At 42.7% G+C, this 23,555-nt stretch overlaps 1 protein-coding gene and 1 long non-coding RNA gene across 8 annotated transcripts in view; one reads left to right on the top strand and one right to left on the bottom strand.

Annotated features, from left to right (window-relative positions):
• LOC124431388 (rhombotin-1-like) overlaps positions 1-23,512 on the top strand; it is a 63,546-nt gene extending 40,034 nt beyond the window's left edge. For 5 of the 7 annotated variants that reach the window (XM_046979253.1, XM_046979251.1, XM_046979254.1 and 2 more), the window contains 4 exons: positions 14,363-14,474; positions 15,610-15,873; positions 20,518-20,752; positions 20,957-23,512. In XM_046979253.1, the coding sequence (XP_046835209.1) occupies positions 14,386-14,474; positions 15,610-15,873; positions 20,518-20,752; positions 20,957-21,118 (750 nt within the window). In that variant the 5' untranslated portion in view covers positions 14,363-14,385 and the 3' untranslated portion in view covers positions 21,119-23,512. Of the gene's footprint in view, positions 1-1,265; positions 1,741-7,792; positions 7,996-14,362; positions 14,475-15,609; positions 15,874-20,517; positions 20,753-20,956 lie in introns of those variants that run through there. The other 2 variants (XM_046979252.1, XM_046979256.1) reach the window with 2 other exon arrangements.
• LOC124431391 overlaps positions 20,661-23,555 on the bottom strand; it is a 122,913-nt gene continuing 120,018 nt past the window's right edge. The window contains exon 4 of the long non-coding RNA XR_006943985.1: positions 20,661-20,777. This is a non-coding gene — a long non-coding RNA (uncharacterized LOC124431391). The remainder of the gene's footprint in view (positions 20,778-23,555) is intronic.

Raw genomic sequence — 23,555 nt, 5'->3', positions numbered from 1 at the left:
CATTTTCTCGAACGAATTCGGGCGCGCTAAAGATAAAAGAGAGAGAGAGAGAGAGAGAGAGAGAGAGGGAGAGAGAGAGAGAGAGAGAGAGAGAGAGAGAAAAGATCGTAGCCTTTCTAATTTAATCTGGCGAATGATTCCGTGATTCTCGAAGCCGGCAGAGAGAGCAACCCTTTCATTACTTAGGTTCCTATCCTTGCGCCGGACCGCCACGCCACCCTCTATCTATCTATCTCTCTCTCTCTCTCTCTTTTACTCGAACAGTACACCCCTCCGCGTTCCTCCCCTCTCGACGGAACGTCGCACAACACTAAATCAGCGAGCAGTGTAATTTTTGTAATGGGAGGTGTGGCCTTGCGGGAAAACCGATGGGGAGTATAGTAGCTAGGTGGGAAGCTTTCGATGGAAGTGGGGATAACCACCCCTTTCGTGCACGATACCCTCCCTATCTTCGTTTCTGCACGCGTGCGATAGGGTAGACTTTTACTCGCTTCGGTCGACGTTAGTCGCGAACTTGATCTTTCCGTGGCTCGACGTGTGACTTTTAAGAAAAAGATTCTCCTATGTCCGATAAGAAATGAATCTATATTTATTTTTATTACTATCAAGATAATCTCTATTAAAATCCATTATACGATCTAATTGGAATTTAATTAATATTTATCGATTAAGCGGGAGAACGTTCGTAAGATGGTACGTATCATCGATATAAAAATTTTCTTATATATTTTATTTAGAAAAAAAGAATAAAAGAAAGAGAGAGAGAGAGAAAAAAAGAAAAGAACACTTGAAAGGCGCGTCGCTGTTAATCGGTAAGAGTACCGACATTATACCGTATCACGAAAACTCGTTCGCTCGAGCGGGAGCTAAATCGTGCGGCAAAGATAGTGAACGGGAAAGAGAAAGAAAAAGAAAAGAGAAAGAAAAGAGAAAGAGAGAAAGGCAGTCAAAGGGAAAGACAAAGAGAAAGAGAGAAAGGAGAGGAAGAGAGAGAGAGAGAGAAACGATAGAGGATATAGTGGGGTGAATGGAGGGACAAAACGAGCACGTGGAGGGAGCGAAATAGATGTGGTGGGCGAAAATACTGGAGAGTGGGGGCAAGTACGGCTCGTTTTTGTCGGAGGGATAACGACGTAGAATCGTCGATGGTGGAGGGGTTGTCTTCCGAATCGGTGGAGGAAGCCGTGAGAGGGAGGGGGAGGGGGAGAGAGAGAGAGAGAGAGAGAGAGAGAGAATTCAGAGTGGTGGGGATTTATCACTGTCGGTGGCGTGCCGTGGCCGCACGCGGTACTCCGGCAGTTTACAACCGACCATCCTGCTGATAGGAGGTTCGCGCATTTTCGACTTGTTTCAATTTCAAACGACGTCTCGTTGGTGCTACACAAGTCCCCGTTTGAACGCGCGGGTTTCTATAATTAAAGGGGGGAAAAAAGAAAAGAAAAGAAAAAAAACAAAAAGTCTATATCGTTAGTCATGTATCGAATTAACAATTTCGTTTTTGTGTGAAATCTCGAGTTTCGTTGCTCGACGATATAAAAATTTTGCCTTTTATTTGAGAATTTTTCCCTCTTTCTTTTTCCTCCCTTCTTTTACAACAAAATTTCCCGGAGTTGGTGTATTAAAGAGATCGACTCGTCATTCTCAAGATGCAGTGGCACGTGGCAGGAGGAGAATAAAAACGAGAGATCCAAAGGATTCTCGTCGTTAACGTCCGCTGAACTTTCGTGCGATCGTTGCAAGGTAACATTGCTCGTTTTATTTTATCTATCCGTTTGCCTAGATAAAGGGTTTCCGTAGAAGAGGGATTGTATTCCGGAAGAAGATTGACATTTCATAGATCGTTTTCGTCGAATATTTTTACATATAGAATTTCTTTCTACGACGTCGATCGTAGATACTTAAGTACTTACTTGCCGATCGTATCGGTTCCTTCCGGTCGCATCCTCTCGTTTGCATATTTTTTTTGCGATAAGACTACGGCGTACTGTCCGCGACGTTGTATCTCTCGAGGTCGAAAACCCTTAGAATCCTGAGTTATCTCTCTCTCTCTCTTTTTATGACGATGAATTTAATTGCTGTCGTTTGTATATTTAATTATCGTTTAATCGAGGGATTGAGATAGGGGAAGGGGGTGGGGTGTAGGAAAGGACTTTAATCGAATAACGAAAGAAAGAAAAGCAATTATGTCGCGCGATCGTATCGGTGGTGCCGAAGAGGAGGTGGAGGAGGATAAGGATGAGGAATAAGAGGTAGGTAGGTAGGAGACTGCGGGCTGAGAGAGGTTAAAGAAGAGAAGGGGACTAGGAAACGAAAAGAGGGGTGGGAGAGAGGAGCCGTAACGACGAAAGTTGCGTTACTTCGTTCTCCCTTCGTCGACTGGATTTCTCTGAAAGTAATTAAGCGTCCACGGGTAATGTATCGCGCGGAGTAATTTCATTAGCGACGCGCGCATGCCGGTAACCGGAGAAACGACTGTTTACGAGGATATGTTGAGGGCCGGTAGAGCTGGCAACGAAGAGAATGAGACAGAGAGAGAGAGAGAGAGAGAGAGAAATAGCGAGATAGCGAGAGAGCGAGCAAGTGGGCGAGAGGAAGGGAGGGAAGGTGGACCAAGAACTACGACGAAGACTAGGAGGAACGAGCCTTTCGTGACTTCATCGACCATCGAAACGTCAAGTCGAGTTTAACCAACTAGGAGTCTTCGACGTGCTTCGCCTTTTACAGCGATTTCGTGATTGTAGAAGTTCTCCCACCCTCTGTCTCTCTCTCTCTCTCTCTCTCTCTCACTCTTTGCTAACTATCTCTTTCTCTCTTTGCCGTTCTCACTCGACGTCTCCTCCTCCAGCGCGACTCAGTCAGCGCTCGCTCCAATTACAGCTTCCACTTAAGACGTTCGCGTTCGTACGGTTGCCGTTACAGATACGGATTCCTTAGAAGCGACGTTAATCCCGCACCCCGTAGAATGCCACGTATCAGCTTGCCAGACTCGCATTTTCTTACACATAATGCCGCTGGAGTTTCGCCTTTCTACCTCGCGCCTTCTCGACTTCCGATAAATTTTTATTTCTCGTCGTATATCTTCTCGTTTCTTCGTTGTTTCGCGCGGTGATAACGTCAAGCATTCTTCGATTGTGTCTACGAACGCGAGCGAATATATTATCCGAATGGGAACAAGTTAAATTATGGGCATTGACATATCGGGCATACAGATATGAATCATTTTAAAATCGTACACACTTTTCTTTCTTTCTTCTTTTTTTTTTTTTTTTTTTTCTTTTTATTATTATACGTACGCAGGCACGACGATCGCAAGAGTCGCGCGCAATCGTGCAATATCTGTTATGCGAATATAATAGTCGCGAATATTGAAAAAACTCGGCGGGCAGCACCTTCTTCTTCGCTTGACTGTCCCAATCAGTAGGACGATCAAAGTGGGTGGAGACGAGTTAGAGAAAGAGAGGAGAAGTAGGAGGAGAAGGTGGAAGAGGAGTGAGCGAGCAGGAGGAGACCCCTATTTCGAGGGGTTCGAGCGTCCCTGCAGAATGGATGCGAGTGTATCCGTCCGTTTGGATTTCGATAATTGGCACTAGCTTCAGCACTGGCGGGCTCGTTAGCCGTTCGCCTAAAGAGAATGGCTTAATTATTTCGTTTGAAGTCGGAGAGAGGCGGCCCGTCGTCGGCTTCGGAGGGAAAGAGGACTGGGGGCATAAGGGTAAAGGGGAAGAGAGAGAGAGAGAGAGAGAAAGAGAGGGAGAAGAAGAGTAAGATACGCAGGAAGTACATGTATATAGCACGGTTATCACTGTCCTACCGAAGCTCTCAAATAAATTGACTATGCGCGCGAGAACGAAAGCGAAAGAGAGAGAGAGGGAGAGAGAGAGAGAGAGAGAGAGACAGCAGCCTAGCTAGCGATCCAAACGTTTATTTTATACCGACACAATTCGGTGCGGTTAATTAACTCCCGGTTAAAAGCGGAAGTATGACCGTAACTCTTAGTGGAAGCGCGCGCGTTCAGTCTTTATCGTAAGTTCCGCGATTCGACGAAATCAAAGGAATGGAAATCTCTGTCAACCGGAGAGAGACAAAAGACGGGAAAAAGAAAGACGTACGTTCTCAATGAAAAAAAAAAAAAAAGAGAAAAAAAATTACTGATTCCACCTCTTCTCTTCGTTCGTCGATGTGTCTCGTTTCTTTTTTTTTTTTTTTTTTTCTTTCTTTTTTGTTCTTTCCCAATGTAATCGATAAAAAAAAAAGAAAATAAAAAAATAAAAAAATAAAAAAAAAGGAAAGGAGTATCTTACCGGATTAATTACTCTCGCTGAACTATTCCATATTCTCGTTCTTTTTTCCTCGAAATCGATTCAGTAACGATACTATCGAGAGTTGATATCTCGAAGGCTTTCACAAGTCCTTCTCTTCGTCGTCTTTCAACGAGCACCGGTTGCCTCTTACTACTTCCACGGCAAACGATTTAATAAGACCGTACACCCACCCAGACAGAGCGAGTATTACTCGTAATTCCATGGCGAACGCTTCAATAAAAGAGGCACTTTGCCTGATCGAAAAACGTCAAATATAATCCTCTTACGTTGATCGTAGCTGCAGAATGCGTGCCTTACGAATTGACCCTTCCCACCATTTTCTTGCTCCTTCTCCTCCATCCCCCAGTCCTCGTGCCCCCTATCCATATACCCCTCTCTCTCGGACACTCTTCTTAGAGCCGCCGATATCCCTGCGAAAAGTCGCCTGTTCGAAAGCACGTGTATGTACGTATGTATGTATGCTAGTAGGAGGATTTAAAACTTTCGTTCGGTCACCTCTCTCTCTCTCTCTCTCTCTCTCTCTCTCTCTCTTCTCTTTCGGACATTGCTTTTATGACGATGATATAGTCCCTCGATCAACCCCCCGCCCCCCGAAGGTTCTTGGGCATTCCGCCAGGTGGCAGTGTACATCTTTCTGGGCGTCGGCCCCATCATTCTCACCGTTGTGCCCATGTCCCCCTCCCCCTACTCATCCGCCCCCTATTTTCCCTCTTCGAATTTATAATTTCATTATTTATCTTAAAGGGATAATTATAACGTAGCGTTGAAGTTTCTTCGATTGTTCTCGCTTTCCGGTATTCTTTAAAACTTCTATTATATTATATTATATCGTATTGTATTATATTATATTTCAAGCGTGTCAGTTTGCTGCTATAATCGAATTGTTGCCGATGAAATAATTTAAGAAACTCACGAATAAAACTTTTCGAATAAATTGAAATCAAATTATTACGGCTCGTTTTAATAAGCCGTTTTAATATCAAAGTAATCATTCATAATTGCGTAGGAGTCTTTCGTACGAGTAATTTAGTATTTTTCCGCGCAAAGGAAAGAACGGCATCAACTTTAATCGATATATCTTCGATCTTTTAAAATGATCAGATTGTAGTAGTATCAAGAAATGGAGACCACAATGTTATTCCTTTATATCTACGTTGAAAGAAGAAAAACGTTTCGAATAGTTTTCGAACGTGTTTCGTTCACGCTCAGGTTGATTCGCCCGATTTGAACCAGGACACGCCATCTTTCTTTCAATGAAAAGTTCCTTTTTTCCAACTAGTCGTTTCTCGCAGCGTAGCTAGCTAGGTAGGTAGGTAGGTAGGTAGGTAGGTAGGTAGGTAGGTAGGTAGGTTGGTACCAGAGGCATCGGCTATTGGCCACTGAGATATCTTTCGATTATCAGACCATCCATACCTACCTACCGCCTTAGCCGGCTGGGCTCCATTGTCTCCCGGGCTCTTTCAATTAATGTTTTGATTGATTTTGGCCCCTCGATTGCGAGATCGTTCTTACGTCGACCTCTACCCCATCTCGTCCGTTTCCTTCTCCTCTATATCTCGCTTTCACCCTCATCCCTTTACTACTTCTATCATTCCTTTTCCTTTCTTTATTTTGTTCAAAGTTGTATGCCACGTCGCCTAGATAGTCGAACCTTTTAAGATGGTAGATCGTCTCTCTTTCCTTTAGGAATAAGATGAAATAAAAGATCGTTCGAATTCTAATTCCTTTTCGACTTCTAAGAATAGAAATAGAGACATCGAGAATCGAGGATATTAGATTTACTCTTTTATCACTTACGCACATTGCTGCGTCAGGTGTCTGTTGGTTCGAAACGCTTACGACTCGTTTTATGACGCGCTGATATCGTCCTCTTCGTCGTCGTTCCACTCAGACACTTTAAAATGTGCACGATACGCGATATCGATATTAGCCAATGTGTACGTTGACGTTTAATACCATTCAGGATATTCATTAATCCTTTACGCTGATCGCGTGATTCGTTAAAATGAAATGAAGATAAAAGAAACCCTCTTTCTTGTTATTCCTCGAGTTTATTCGGGAGACCGGATTATTCCTGATTCTTTTGGAGGGGTAACGAAAGCTTGTAAATCGCTATGGAAAAATAAGAATACCGGGAGGGGAGAGAATTCGGAAAAGCGAAAAGTCGCGTCGACGTGGACGTCTTTTCAGGACATACTACTGGCGTTGTATGAGAGAGAGAGAGAGAGGGAGGAAAGGAGGGAGGGAGGAATATAAGAGGAGGACGCCTGTGGTGGTAGTTGGTGGATGGCCGAATCTGTGTTATACCGGTGGCTGTTTTATTGCGAGATTTGCGGCATGGCCTCTCCGTGTAACAAGACTTACTGAGATCTTAATAGAATCTGAGACCACCACCCCCGTTTGCTACCCCATACCACGGATTCTCTTCGGCTTTGCCTCCTCCTTGGCCTTCGTTTTCCTCTCCTCCTTTTTTCCTCCCCTCCCTTTCCTCCTCCTCCTCCTCGGGGGAGAGAGAAGAAAAAGAAAAGGAAGGAAGAAGGAAGTTGACCTCGTCGCTGCATCCCTCCTGCTGGAAGAGGAGGGATGCTTATTCTAAGCGTATATATATATATATATATACACCTATATAAAGAAAGAGGAGGGAGAAAGAGGAAAAAGGGAGGGTAGACACGAGGCGCGAGGGGTTGAGGCTGCTGGAGGGTGATTTATGAATATTGCCTAGCAGGAAAAGTGTATCGCGGCCGGTTGCGTCGATTTTACTCGACGACGACGACGACGACGACGACGACGACGATGACGACGACGTCGACGACGACGACGAAACAGAAAAGCGCAAAAATTTCCTTTCAAGCCGCTTCTTTTTTTTCTCTCCTTTTTTTCTTCTTCTTTACTTCTCTATTTCTCTATTTCCCCTTTCCGCGTTTCTTTCTTTGCTATGATCGGCGTCGACCCATAAGATGCTTCTTCGCCTAAGGTAACATCAGCCCTTTCCTTTCGCTAACTACGTCTACAACGCCACTGCTTCGTGACAGAGAAAACGACGAAAGAAAAAGAGAAAAAGAAAAAAAGAGAGAGGGAGAACTGGTCTCGTTAATTTTTCGTGTTTTTGCAACGGGCGCCTGCATAAAGCTATAATGACCACGGTTTACAGCCTTATTTGCTCGATTTACCGAGTCTTGTTTGCACAAGGAAGTATATTACACCGACTAAAATTGTTTTCCGTTTTCCTTCCATTAATGCGCACCGCCGACTCTCCTCCTACCCTTATCCATCCTTTCTCCGCCCACCTACCCTTGACCGACCCACGAATTTTTGGGGCCACGTACTAACCGATGTAGGAATAATTTTTGTTTTCTTCCTCGAACAAAGAATTCCCTTCTCTCTCTCTCTCTCTCTCTCTCTCTCTCTCTCTTTTCCCCTTTATTTTTCTTCCCTTTGCCCACGATAAATATACTTGTGGTTTCTAATAGAAATGTTTCGGATCTTCTTTTTTTGTTTTTTTCTCTATTGAGAAAGCTCTATCACTTATATGATTTTATGTTCAAATATTATCAATATGTGGGAGGACTAATTTTTCATGGATAGTAATACGTCGTTTGCCAAGAGAAAAGAACAAGTTTGAAAAAGTACAAACGAAATGGACAAAGGGGGAGAGGTCTCTGTACGGATATGTGTGAGTATTGCCAAACCATCAGACTTAATTTATGACCAAGAGCATTTTCCAATTTTCAATGACCACCCTGTAGGGGATATATAGTTACGGGTCACGCGCGTTCTACTTCTTTATTTCGTGTAAGCAATACTCGATCTACACACACACACACACGCACACATACATACAGATATAAATACGCTCTCTCTCCCTCTCTCTCTTCTTCAGCATATATAAAAATTGGGAGGAGATAGGAGGGTAAGTGTAGCCCGGGTCTTCTCGCTTGGCAGAAGCAATTTTATATTTTATTCCCGTATTTAGATTCACCATTTCAGATATTGTAAGAACAAAAATAAGTTTAAATTGAATTCCGTCAGCCCCATTTTTTCCTTTGTATAATATACGCTCACAACGCTTTATTTGCTTCTCCATTTATTCTTTCATCCAATTAATCCTCGATCTATCATCGATACGATAAATTATTAATTAGAAAATAAATTTTTCTTATCCTTAAGCCAATGACGAAGATGGGTGACGTTATTTTCCAAAGATTCAACGGATTCCGATTGAGGTAGCACGCGAGCTACAAAAATAAGTTTAAATTGAAACCCATCGTATATCCCTTGCTATGCACCCCATATAAGTACCTAGACATTGCTAGTGGTAGTAGTTGTTGTAGTGGTAGTATTAGTAGGTAATAGTGCGGGGAAGTGGAGAGTTGTCTAGCGGATAAGGGTTGGTGTGGGTGGTTGTAATATCCGCGTGCTGGACATAACATGCCCGTTCACCCTTCTTGAAGTAAAAGGGAATGAAGGAGAGGAGAAGGAAAGTAACAGAGAGAGAGAGAGAGAGAGAGAGAGATCACCAAGATGGCGTCAGGAGCGCGGAGCTAATTTTTAACTGGCTGCTCGCTTGGAGTTTGGTTCGCCTATCGTTAATTGGATCCCAGATGAAGGAGCGAACCTTCTCTCTCTCTCTCTCTCTCTCTCTTTCCTTTTCTCTTTCTCTCTTTCTTTCTCGGGCGCGCGCGCGCATGTTCTCCTCGCTTTGCGGCACCAAGAAGAGGAACTCGGATCCGATTCTCTGAACGTCTAACGACCGACGTAATAATCTCGCTCGTGTCGAGAAAATAGAAAGTCGAAAAATCTTTAGCTCTTATATATTTTTAATTATCGCTAAAATATTTCGAGCAGTCTGGACTGCGTCACAACCATTTTCTCTTCCTCTCTGCTTCTTTATATTTCTCTGTCTCTTTTTTTTCTTTTTTCATCTCTTTCGTTTGGCAAAGAAGCGAACGAATGACTTCGAAAAGTCAAGGAGTTCCAGCTGTTACATTTTGCACTGGCTGAAGGCGGTGTTACTGGCTCACAAAGATGTATACGTCGTGCGCGTATATAGCACTTGCCTCGAATCGGGAGAAGGTCTGTCTCCCCAGGAAGCTTGTTAGGCGCCGGCGAGCTTCGCTATCTTCTAATTGGCGATATAATGATCCTGAAGGATGGAATCCCGTGGTCCTGAAGGGGCCGAGGAGCACCCTCCTCCGTGCCTTGCCTTGTTAGGGGTGAAATTAAAATTTGGCGCTGCCTACCCTCTCTCTCTCTCTCTCTCTCTCTCTCTATATATATATATATATATACATCTTTCTCCCATCCTTTTCCCTTTTCTTCTCATCTTATGCCCTATCTTCCTCCATCCTTCCTCTTTACTCTCCTCTTCGTCGTTCCCTGGTGGGCTCGTTATGCGTCCGTTCAAACTTGTATGTCTCTTCCAACTAAAGGTTCTTACACACGTACTTACATAGATACATAGATACTATACATACATATATATATATATATATATATATACACACACATATATATATATATAGAGAGAGAGAGATATAGATATAAGACTGTCGCAATTTCGTTATCGAGGAGAGTTAATTGCGGGACAGGTTTCGCGTTTCTTGATGATCTCGCCAGTTTTTTCCTGTCTTCTTCTTGGGGAAAGAAAAAAAGAAAATTTCGCAAAGAAAATGTCTTACACGCGACATTAACGAATAGAGAGGAGGGTCTAATTAAAACGGACAAAGTTTATAGAATATTAGAAATTACGTGAATTATAATCGACGGATCGTACCGTATCTATTGATTTCTGAATCCGTATTCTTCTCCTGAATACCTATATTTTCGAAAGCCCTTCTGGTAGTTAGCGAACTGGCCGCCTCAATTAGCGGAACTTGCAGGTACGTTACCGAGGTCCAATTAGTCATAGCTTGTAAACTGCTCCACGCTTACTCGAGTGAAACTAATAACTTTTCGACCGCAAGGTATACACGCTGATATTCCCCTTTTCATCCCCCTCTACCGACCATAGAAACTGCATACATTTGTAAGTAACGTTGGCGGTACGCTTTATAACTAGAGCTTTCTTGGCTCTTCTACGTAAAGCTTCATCGCGTGCACTCTCATTCCGATTGGAGCGGGACAGATGTTAGACGATATATCTATAGTTTCCATGTTTCGATAAATATCGGATTCTCAAGGACGAATTAACTTTCGAAGAACATAACGTAATTAAATAACGATCGATCATAATTGAGTATATTTAAAAAGAAATAAGAAATAGAAATTATTAATCGAAAAGAATAGATCGTTAATTTCCGGATGAGAAATTCCAAAGGACCCTCTCGTGGCCGCTGATAGTTACAGGCCTGGTCTCAATTAGTAGAACTTACGTCGCCGGGGTCCAATTAGACGTAGGCTAGAAGCTACACCCTGTTTGCTCGAGTTTGCCCGTACCTGTGCTCCGACGACGACGACGACGACGACGACGACGACGACGACGACGACGACGACGACGACGATGCGGCCGCGTCGGATGGGGTTGCTGCCCGTCCTACAGCACCCGTTGCTTGCTGTCTTTTTCCTCCGCTAATGACTAATTAGCAGCCTCTCCACTTCATAGTATAATGACACGGGAGGCAGTCTCGAGTCGTCGGCTGGGATCATTATTAAACCCCGAAATTGCAATGGTGCTCGCTGTTTCAGCACCTATGTATCTCTCTCGTATACGACATTTCGATTATTTCGTCATCTTACCAACGAAAGATTTCGATCGTCGAATTAAATGTTTTTTTTTATTTCTTTTTATTTTTTTTTTTTTTTTGTTACTCGAAAGAAAAGATATTATAGTCCTTTCTCTTTTTATAGATACATATTCATTCTTTCTTTTGAAATCTCTACGGGTACTTGGACCTGGCACTACTGGTAGTATCCTAGATATCAGACTGCGAACCCTTCTTCGTTTTATCCCCTCGTCCGGTCCACCCTCGATTTCCGAGTGGAAAAGGTAACGCCCGCGAGAATGCTTGAAAAAAATGTCCATGAAATTGAAAACCGTAGAGTGCATTTCAGTATACGCGTGTTGGAGGGTGGGATATACTAACTTCTCTCTCTCTCTCTGTCTCTCTCTGTCTTTTATTTCTCTCGATAGAAATATTATACGTGGGACCTCGTCCACTTGCACGAGACTTACAACGAGTATGAGAGAGAGGGAGAGAGAGAGAGAGAGATTCCGTCAAACCCTCTTTTTGTCTTTTTCCTTCTCTCTCTCTCTCTCTCTCTCTCTCCTTTCTCTGCAGTCGCGTATTACTTCGGATTCCACTCTATCTCGGTCTTCTTCTTCTTCTCCCTTTCTTCCTTTCTCCTCCGTCTCCCCTCTCACTCTCTTCTTTTACATTTATTTATTTCCTAAATGTCCGACCCCGCCGGCTACTTTATATTTGACATTTTTATTAAACCACCCGCCAGCCCTGTCCGGCTGGACAGGATATCTCGCGACGGATAGTCCAGAGTTTTGGCCGAGTGGCGAATGGGAAGGTAAGGGTAGTTGTGGAAGAGGAAAAAGAGGGGGTGGCTATAGGTGCTCCCATATTGCTGTTAGGGCAGTTTCGTAATCTCAGAAGGGTGCCTCTCCTCTCTTATATTGACCGAATAAAAAGTCCTATACGTTGCCGATCGGATATCGTACTTTTCCCACTATCCAGGACTTTCATGGTGTATTGTTTCGAATTTCCTCTCGTTTCTTTTTATTACTTCGAACGATTTTAGTTACATAGAACTTTATCTATCGATCTCGGTGTTACAGCTTTCGTTGCAATTAATACTTATTCTGCACCGATGGTAAAAACAACGGTAAGCGATACGATATTGTTGTAGCTAAAGTTGATTAGCCATTCGGGGGAAAGGGATTCAAAGGGCCGATAGGAATCGAAAGGGAAAGGGATGAGGAAAAATTCAATGTTAGTGACGCGTAATGAAACGTGCGCGAAGCCGAGACGAGGAGAAGAGGGAGAAGATGGATAAGAGGAAAAGGAGGAGGAGGGAAATGGTCGAACAGGAATGTAGTCGATACGCGGCAATGCTACAATATCGAGTTGTTGAACGGCCACGGCCACGTAGGTGTACGCTTACCACGGATCAGGATATTGCGGTCTCGACCGTATTTATCATTCGAACCGACTATCTCTCTCTCTCTCTCTCTCTCTCTCTCTATTTCATCTTCCTCGCAACTCAATCCATTCGCGAGAATGTCTTTTGTGGATTTCGTGTATTCGCGGAGATGTACGCAAGGATTATAGATGTATGTAACTATGTGTCGCAACGTCTGTTATTTGTGTCTCGCGAGCTCTCAAGTTTATACTGGTCCGTGACGCGCTGAAAGATTAAATTACAGACCGGTTCGCGTATCCAATTTGTGCGATTTAATCGCCTCGAGTCCAGCATCCACGTTGCTTCTTTATTTTCCCCTTGATTTTAGTTTGCTTTTTCTTTTAACGATCGACAAATCTACTTAGGTATATATATATATCCGCAGATAGGGAAACTTTATTGGACTTTACGAACTATTTTTCATAGTTGTTGGAGTAGATCCAACTGATTGTGGTGATCGGTTGAGTAAAGAAAAGGAAAGATAAAAAGGATAAAATGAAAATAAAAGAAAAATGCAAGAGACAGGTGGAGGAAAAGCAACGCGCTTCCTTTTGACGAATCGCGAGGCGCCTAGCAGATATCTCGTCGAGTCGGAGCCTCGGTGGTGAGGCTATGAGAAGAGAGGAAAAGGTTGGGAGAAGGGGTGATCCTAGAGAGAGAGAGAGAGAGAGAGAGAGAAGCACGCGGGGGTGCATGATGGAGGAACGATGTTTTTTTCCTCCGCGGCTCCTCTTTAATTTGCCCTCCAATTAACGGACGGGGTCCTATTTGAAAAATACCTGCCACGAGGGCTGGCAATTATACTTCTTCCTTTTTTTGCGCCACGAGCGCGTTATTAGCGCTATCCGTTCTCTCTCTCTCTCTCTCCCTTCAAGCCACGATCGCTCTCTCTTCGTCTCTCCTCGTTCTTTCTCCTTCTTTCTTCTTCGTTTGGCGCGCATGTGTAGGCGCGCGCATGCTGCTCTCTATCTCTCTCTTTCTTTCACTCTTTCCATAGATCTCTATGCAATTGTATGTACTTTACTTGTACGCGTGTCTTCATGTATGTGTATATGCAAAAGAGAGAGAAAGAGAGAAGGATAGAACGAAGTATACACACGTATATACGACGGTAACGTGAGCGAGGAAGATAGAGAACGAGAGAGAGAGGGGGGGAGGGAGGGAGGGAGGGAGGGAGAGAGAGAGAGAGAGAGAGAGAGTAGCGTTTATAACTCGTGCCCGGGTCTCCCAGCTTTGAGAAGGCCAATTAGCAGCATAAAGCTGCAGCTTGGCCCCGGGGCCGAGGATGTTTGTATGTAATAATGGATTGTTACTCAAAGTATCCGGCTAATTAATTAAGCCCCGCGCCTCACCGTGTACCCTTTCCCCATTCCACTCTCGGGAATCCTTCCTCTGGCGTCGCGCACGCCATTCCCTCCTACCCCACAACCCGCCCCTCCCCCATTCTCCCCTCTCTACCCCCGTTCACTCGAATCTCCTTCATTCCTCCCGAGGTTCGCCGCGCGCGCACCTCTCAACAGTCCACCACCCGCTAAACCACCCTCTCGCGCTATCCACCCGCCGAATCGCTTCGGCGGTACAGACGTGTGCTCACGCTTCAACAAATGTGTTCGTTCAAATCGCACCCGAATCGCACTTCTCGTAATCTAATGCTTTGTCGGTTAGGGCAGATAAAATAGGAAATTAGTGTATGCGCGCGTTGCATTGAAAAAAAAAAAAAAGGAAAAGAAAAAGTATATTTATATATATGTCGAAACGATATACCAATTGATCCCTGCGTTCATCCGAACTATCGTAGTAAAGGAAAGGAAAGAAAGACCATTTTTGTCCCTAGTTCTCGGATGTTTTACGATTACAGAGAAAGAGAAAAATTAATCATATATTTTAAGGATCCTCCCTGGTTCATGTTGCAGGAGGCGTTATAGCTGGGATCAGGATGACTATGGACGTGAGTAAGTCGGAAACGAATAAAAACGGTTCGACGCAGCAGGAATGCGCCGGTTGTGGGAAAACCATCACGGAAAGGTGGGTCAGGCAAATGGAGTTTCGACTTGAAAACACGATTTTTCGATCGTTCCCCTTCTCCTCCACCTCCTCTTCCTCCTCCTCCTCCTATCCCCTCCCATTCTCCCTCTCCGCCTCCACCCCATCAGCTGCAGCCGTATCCATTATTTCGTGCTCTCCACTTTCGATCGTGGCTATTAGCGTTTTTAACGAGAAGCATTCGAGGCACATCGCTCCTAGCGCTCGACTTTTTTATTTCGATCGGTTATCCAGTATCCGCTCTGAAAGCCTCCAATCAGAGCCACCGCGTTTGTTTCGATTTAACTGACCGACGGGAAAATTTCGAATTGTTCTAAACTGTCGGATATACGTGCTGAGAATTTTATGTATATATATATATATATGTATACACATATATCTATATCTATGTGTAGATTAAAAAAAAAAAAGGCAAATGGAAGGAAAAAGTATACCTATGTATTCGAGCAATTTTTTTGCACACATGGATAACGAGCACACAATACACATTCTTATTAACCCATTGGTAGCGATCGGGAGTGAAATTGTTCGTGCAGCACCGAGATAGTGAGCGAAACAAATATGAATTCGAATCCGCATGTATTTAACTCTTTGATGCGAAGCGTAGATCAATAAACGATCATCTCAGTTGCGTTTCTACCTCGCAGTAGTCGTTTTATTCGCGCAACTCCACCGCGTAGTTGCTTCATTAGTATCCCGACCTTTTTAAAAATCAACACATATCGACTACTAACAATTCGTTCTCTCTCTCTCTCTCTCTCTCTCTCTCTCTCTCTCTCTCTCTCTCTCTCTCTCTGTTTCTCTTCATTCCGCGATTTAATTGCATAGAATTAATGGGTAGCGTTAATTAATTCTGAATCGTTCGTCTTTTGAATTTTTTACGTGAGCGACGAACGGTCGATCGATCGATCTCGATCGATTTGTCAAGTAAACGCGTTATAAATGATAGTCGAAAATAAGCGTTGCTTTTAAAATTTCGCTTAATTTATCGAATTATTCCGACGAATATATTTTCCAACCATCGGCGAAGTTGAAATAAGAAGGCTATATAGGGCTAGCTGATATGTGTCTTAAAGCGAACAGTCGGTAAGAAGAGAAACTACGGTCGGTTTTACAGGTATCTTCTGAAAGCCTTGGACCTTTACTGGCACGAGGACTGTCTCAAGTGCGCATGCTGCGACTGTAGGTTAGGCGAGGTCGGTTCTACGCTCTATACGAAGGCCAACCTTATCCTCTGCAAGAGGGACTACCTCAGGCTCTTCGGGAATACAGGATATTGCGCAGCCTGCAACAAGTCTATACCGGCCTTCGAAATGGTCATGCGAGCCAGGACGAACGTCTATCATCTCGATTGTTTCGCCTGTCAACAGTGTACGCACCGGTAAGTAATATTCTACATGTTCCAACGGTACATATATATATATATATATATATATACATACATATGTATGTATATATATATATATCTTGAATTTTGAATTATGAATGCGCGATGCAAGTTTCAAAGATAATTACAATACCCGAAGTAAGGTACTAGCTTTACTCGAGGAAAGCCAGAGAAGACGGGGTATGAGTTGAACGAGACAGAAGTCGACTCGGGGGATTGCTTTACAGGCCAGCTGGGAAATCACCCTTTGCTCTAACCCTCCTCCCTTTCTCCTCCGTCCTCGTACCTCGCTATATTCGTATTCCACTTTTCATTTTATTTGGTCATCTCTCTTTCTCTCTTAACTCTTTTTCCCTCTTTCATATTCTTCTTCACTTTCGAAAAAGCAATGAAGAACAAAAAGATTCAGGCTTTATCGTTCACGCCGCAATAGAAATTTCGTTTGGAGATTATTGAAGGCAACGATTTCATCGGGCATAAAGCCACGATAAATTTTCATTCTACTATGTAGAAACTTGCTCTCGTGGTTTCTGTGGTGTACCATAGTAAGAGAAGAATCGCGTTGCGGGGACGAACGTAAAATAGCGAAACTACAAAGCTGGTAACGCGCAACAATGTGAGCTGGCTTATTGACGGCTCGTTGGAATTGAGGAAGCGAGATACGCCGGGGAGGGCAGGGGAATGAGGGAGGAAGGAGGGTAGGAGCGAGAGGAGAGGGTTGCCATTGGTCAGGAGCGAGCGAAGCGTGCTGTCGGCGCTGTTTCGAAGAAGGGAGCTAGAGGAGGAGGGAAGTGAACGGAGAGAAAGAGACAGAACGGAGGAGGAAGGGTTGTAGTTTCAAGCCAATAGTAATGGCTCGGCCAGGCGTGCGACAAACGTTGTACAGCTTCTCAAACAATGCGAACAAAAGAGCATCAATTTTACGTTTTTATCGTCCGGCATTGTCTATCTTTGACAATACCCTCGTCGGCAGGGCTATTCTCTGTCGGCTTCCAGGCCTCTTTTCGACGATGCGACACGATGATAACTTAACCGTCTTCGACGGGCACCCGCCAGAAACAACTACCCATTGGCACGTCCGACTTTTCTCCTTAATACCTTCTAAGGATTCTAACAATTATTCCATGCAACTACAAACATCTAAGTTAGATCCTTTATGCGATATCTGATAAGTATATATCTACGATTTTATTCTTGTTTTGTATTCTTTAGGATTTAGGGCCATTCAAAGAAGGCAATAAACATTTTCCGTGCCAGGAAATGACATCCAATTATTTTTCTAGCGCAATGTCAGAAAGCTTCTACCGCGGTAAACTCGAAGAAGGCAATTATATGCGCATGAAGGCGGTGGCGATGGCGGCGGTGGTGGCGGTGGCACCAGCAATGGCTGTGTGTCGCGTAACACGACGACTTAGAGCTTGCAATTAAACAGCAACAATTACGCGCGGGGTAACTTTAGACTGTAATAACACAGAATAAAGGGTTGCCGGTGGCAGTGACTATGTTGCCACCCTCCTAGACAGAGGGATGATTTACCGATCCAATTAGCTACATCTCTCTCCCTCTCCCTCTCTCTCTCTCTCTCTCTCTCTCTCTCTCTCTCTCTCTCTCTCTCTCTCTCTCTCTTCATCGTTGTCTCTCTTTCTCGCGCACTCGTTTACTCGCAGCACTCAACCATTCCGCATTCTTGTTCCGTCGCACCTGCCTACTACAGATGATCGATGTGAATGACAAAATTGATATCGATTAGTATCCCGTTTTTTATGGTCTTACTTTTGTATTCTTTTTATCGGTATCGAATCGTATACAGACGGTAAAAACAAAGCTTTGGACTTTTCTCGATCAGAATAGATGATATTTTTTCAAGCGCTAAGTAAGCTTACCAAGAAAATCGTCGTGTACTGTTTTTCGATTCAGCAGAAACTATTTCAGAGACATTCGAGAAACACCAGCTACATTTTAGCTATTTCGCATTCGTCGAAGCACCATAGATATTACTCTTGGAGGACTATGGGCAGGCATGCTGGCACCACTGGGGTCGGCAGTAAAGCGGTCCTAATGGGGTCACACATTGGCACCGACTATCGCATTTATTTATTCAAACTGCAGTACACTCTTTGTCTTTTCCTTTCTTTTCTTTCTGTTTTTTTTTCTTTTCCACTTATACACAGTTCTCTTCTCTTTCTACATCTCCGATAGCAACGTCTCTATTTCCCTTTTCTACGTAGTATAACCCGGTCTATGGACGACTCTCTTGGTTGGTGTTTCGCAAAGCCCGGTGACCCTCGTTAAAGATTCAGCCAAGTTATCCGAGTACACCCAGATTGAAATTTTCCATGCAAACTCGAGAGCGAGACGACGTTCCACCACTCCCTCTCTCTACTCCCTACCACCATCCTCCTTTTTTTTTTTCTTTTGTGATTTTAACTTCTCCCTCATTCTTCCGCCCACCTCCCTCTCTCCTTCTCAGCACTGTACACTCTTACATCCTTTAGGAAGCAACTCTCGTTCATACTAGCGACCGATTAATATTTCAAACTCTCTTGCACTTGCGTTACTATACACGTGCGTCCACCTATAGTTTCTTACTCTTGTAGGAAAGCTTTAGAAAATGGAAAGGTTTACGTTTCGATTAGAGAAAACCTTTTCTATGATCTTTCCCGGTCTTATTAATATTTCTGTTAATAAGACTTTCTTATGAGGGACGACGCCTTTCGAAGCCCGACATTTTATAAAGGAATCTCTTCCAACGGTAACGCGATTAAACGATTGACCTATTAGAAAAATCGTATCAAGCTTTAAAACGTCTATCTAATTAGTTCGTTCGCTCGAATGAAAATCGCGTTAGTCACACGACAGAGAAACAGAGAGAGAGAGAGAGAGAGAGAGAGAGAGAGAGAGAGAGAGAGAAAGAGAAAGATAAACTCGCATTTGGTATCATCGTGAACGTGCACGGGAAACGTTTCCGCGAGAATTAAAGGATAGCCTTTCGCGCGGTGGCATTATTCGCGAGAGAGCATAATAATGGAAAATCCAACGCAATGAGTGTGCTCGTACTGCTGTGCGATAATTCCAATGACTGCGCAGTTATGATAATATCTCTATCTCTAGTCCAGACGAGCGTACCAAAAAGGCTTTGAAAACACTTCCGCGTTCGAGCGTAGTTATATATTTAATTTGTGTCAAATAAAGAAACATTAAAAGAAAAAAAAAAAAAAAAAAAAAATTGTCTCAATCGAGTTTCCATCATGAATACGCGAAGGAACAAGGCGTTAACTTAGTCTTAAGTAAGACCGATGATAATACCGATAATACTCAAATATTTTTTCGTCTCTTTTTTTTCTTTTTTTTTCCAAGAAAAGAAGCAAAACACGTTCGAATTGCAACATTGTCGACTACTCGGCGGCGTCATTTAGCACAGACGTGTCAATCGTATAATTTGCGAGGGAGGAAAAGAGAGACGAGAGAGAGGGAGAAAAGGTGGTGGGAATATGGAAAGAGGAGGAGGAGGTATGGCCAGCTTGAAAACGAGGGAAAGCTGGTATAAGCTACGGTAGAGCAGCGAGGCCGCGTGCACGATGGGCGCTAATTCTATTTGCCGTGCGATTACGAGAGTATCTACCACGAGCCAGACTCGGCGCGCTCTCGTATTTCGCTCTCGTATTTCCTGCCGGGATCAAAGCGGATACGACACCGCTCGCGGACAGAGAAGGCCGATAATAATTATTTGTCCGGCACGTCGCGATGCGCTCGTTATCGACCGATGTCGTCCTTTTTCCCTACTCCTCCTACTCTCCTACTCCTCATTCTCCTCTTCCTACTACCACTAGTGCTATTACTACTGCTTCTCCCTTCCACCCTTCCTCTCCTCTTCCTACTATCGATCTATCTCTCTTTCTCCTCCCTCTACCACCACTCTATCCCTCTCCAAAAAAAAAATATATATATATATATATATGTATGGACGAAGATGGAAATACGAGAGACAGATACATCGCGCGAGATAATTCTGCGACTGTCAATCGGTACAAATTTCCAAGCGTCCATCAAACTTTTCGCGTTTTGACGTTCGACCATTTTCGGATCAAAAAAAAAAAAAAAAAAAAAAAAGAAAAAAAAAGAAAAAAAAAGAAAGAATAAAAAAGAAAGAAAAAAAAGTCGAAAAAAATATTCCTTCCCCTTCTACTATGACCGGGGTCAATTAAGTTTCCTCAGAAATTGCGTTCGATAAATACTTTTCTATAAATTCTAACATATATTCGCTGATCTTTTGATAAACTTTCTCTCTCTCTCTCTCTCTCTCTCTCTCTCTCTCTCTCTCTCTCTCCCCCTTTTTCTCTTTCTTTCTTTATCCTTCCAGCTTCCTTCGCGTACCCTACTACCTTAACCACAGCTAGAGCATCAACAGGTGTTTCTTCCTTGTTAGCATATTTACTCTTTATGATTTCTTTCCTTTTCATGGGGATTTTTCTTCTTATAAATACATTTTCATAAATTTCTGATAATCGTTTGATCGATTAATTCTCGATAAAAGATCTTAGGCGATCGTGAACGATCTATCGGAATATAATAGGATTTAAATTATCATACATTTTGTTATAAAAAGATGGACAAGGGTTGTTTCATTTATGATTGCAGGTTTTGCGTCGGCGATCGGTTTTACCTGTGTGAGAATAAAATCCTTTGCGAGTATGATTACGAAGCGAGGTTCGCCAATATGGCGCCGCAGTCGCCAGCATCCCTCGCCTATATAAAAAGGCAACTACCACCAACGGCGACGCCACCTGGACAGAACGTTCATCCTGGTCACAATCCTCTTCAGGGACACCAGGGCATAGGACAGATGGTTGGCCCACATAATCACGCGACGAACGTAAGTCTTTTTTTCAACGACGGACCTGAAATTTTCGAGAAAGAAATATATTCAATTTATCGAAAAAGTTTTATTGATTCGTTTAAAGAAGATTTATTTTAAAACTGAACAAATTTATTTAAGAATCGAATTAACCACGAAAGAAGTAAATGATATTAGGATATCGGAGAGCGTTCAGCGAACGATTACGTTTTCTGACTTCAGGGTCAGATGTCAGGTGGAGGAGGTCCTACGGTAAATGGAACGGCCATAGGCGTTGGTGGGCCTCGTGCACCCGGTGACATGAATAACAACGGCCTATCTGGGCCAGGCGGTTTGGGCTCGGTGAAACCATTGCCGATGACGATGCAGGCACCGACGAGCTGAGACGAGGCCTTGCCACCCCTGAAGAAGCTCAGATGTCTCAGCGGTTATTAATCGGCCGAGAAATCGTGTCGAGTGTTGCGCGGCTAAACTTCGTTGGCTAAAACTTCCGTCACTTGAAACGGCGAAAAATATCTAAACCGGACGGAGAAATGATTTTTCTTTTGTCACGTAAAGGAACTCGACGACAAAAAAAAACAAAAGAGCGAGAGAGAGAGGGAGAGAAAGAGAGAGAAAATAGAAGTGTGACAATGACGATGACAAAGTTGATTCTTGAGAATCACATTGTAAATTAACGGTGCTCGTGGTACACCATAAACGGACAGTCTATGTAAGATATGTTTCTAATGATAAGTAAAGAAAAAAAGATGAAGAAGGAATGAGTGATATGTGCGAAAGAAAGAGAGAGAGAGAGAGAGAGAGAGAGAGAGAATGATGGAGTCGATCTGTAAATATCCTCACTAATATATCGACTCCACGAGTGGACGCCTGAGGTTATACGAGTATACGTCTAACGATTAAGATCTTTCTATGATTATTATTACTTCGTTAAACCGGTTAACGTAATTCGCTCTCGTTGTTTTTTAATCCTTCCAATTAGCCGATTGTTCGAGCGAGAAAGAGACGGCGACATCGAGATAGAGGGATGATAATAAAGAAGAGGGGGAGAAGACGGAAGAAGAAGAAAAAGAAGAAGAAGAAAAAGAAGAAGGAGGAAGAGTACAGAAGCAAAGAAAGTCAAACGATTCCTGTGTTCTTTTTCATCCTCTCACATTTCCTTCTTATTATAATTATTATTATTACTATTCTTCTTCTTCTTCTTCTTCTTCTTCTTCTTTCTTTTTAATTCTCGTTGAATAAATTTAGGAAATCTTGCCATTTTTAGTACGAGGACTTTCTCATGTTCTCGACGTTTCTTGGTTTTTTTTCTTCCTTCTTCTTTTTTTTTTTTTATTTTTCATTTTTTATTCTTTCTTTTCCCTCCCCTCACAGAGAACGGCACGAAAAGTATTATAATTGATAATGCCTTTTTTTTTTTTTTTTTCAAGTGAATTCACGAACTCGAGTTCCATACAGCCGATACCAAAGATTAACGATGTATGATTAATTAACGAAAGAAAAACAAAAGAAAAAAAAAAAAAAACAAGAAAAAAGGAAGCGGAAACGAGTCGCACGGATTTTTCGTATATTCCCGTGTATTTTATTTTTTCTTTCCTTTTCTTTTTTTTTTCTCTGTTAATCTCCGGTCGAAGCTTTAAATTTTCAAACCAAAGACGGAGAAAGAAATGAAGACAAAGGAGATGAGAGAGAGAGAGAGAGAGAGAGAGAGAGAGAGAGAGAGAGAGAGAGAGAGAGAGAGAGCAGTATGCATCCACGCCAAAGGATTATGGATAAGAAAGGGAATCCGATTTTAATGGTGATGATCGAGGAGGATCGACGCGCTCGTACCTGTAAATATACTGCATATAATTGAAGAAGCAAAGTGTGACAATATTATCATTTCCTTTTTGTTTTTATTTAAAAAAAAAAAGAAAAAAAAAAGAAAAAAAAAACCAGAAAAAAAAAGAAAAAAAAGGAAAAGAAAGAAAGAAAAGAAAAAGAAAGAAAGCAAAACAAAATGAATCTCGTCATCTCGAACGATGACAGATCGAAAGATGAAGATCGAGCAAATCGCAAATCCGTCGATCGACATCATCGGAAAAGATAGCTAGCTAACAGATAGAAAAAGAAAGGAAAAAAGAAAAAAAAAAAAAAAAAGAAAAAAGGAAGGAACAATTGCTCAAGAGAGGCCGCGTATCGATGAAGTACAAAAGAAAGATACGAGAGAATATGTTCTCACAGAGTAAGCACCGCGAAATAAACGAAACGCGCACTTCTTACCGTCGTCGTACTCGTAGATTAGAAGCAACAAATACGAAAAAAAAAGAAAAAAAGAAAAAAAAAATAAATAAATAAAATAAAACGAAAAAAAAAAAAACAACAAAAAAGCAGCAACAGCAAGAACAACAAAAAACAACAACACGAGAAAATAACAATGAACACTCGAAAGAAAGAAAATAAACTTTATCCTCCCTCTTCCTTTATCCCTCCATTATCTCTCCCAAATATTCCCAAGGCTATTTCGAGAATCTTTCTAAAAACAACACAAATCGTTGACCTTCGAAATCACGTGTCCTTCCACGTTCCTATATTTCGTCCTTTCCTTCTTACACTCGCCAACGTCTCTCACCATTACCACCACCACCATCACCAGCAAGCGCAAGAACGTTTTTGTTATTCATCTGTATATAATATCGTTTACTAGCGCATTACCGATATATTTACGATCGGCTCTGTAGGGGCTCCCATTACTACCGAGGAAATATAACATTCTTATAAATACAATCTGATACATTCGAGGAGCATTTTTATTTCACTTCCAGAACATTAGAGAGCTACG

Source organism: Vespa crabro, chromosome 21, assembly GCF_910589235.1.
Source record: "Vespa crabro chromosome 21, iyVesCrab1.2, whole genome shotgun sequence".
Taxonomy (NCBI): domain Eukaryota; kingdom Metazoa; phylum Arthropoda; class Insecta; order Hymenoptera; family Vespidae; genus Vespa; species Vespa crabro.
The sequence above is the reverse complement of the archived record's forward strand: the minus strand, read 5'-3'. Positions and strand labels throughout refer to the sequence as shown.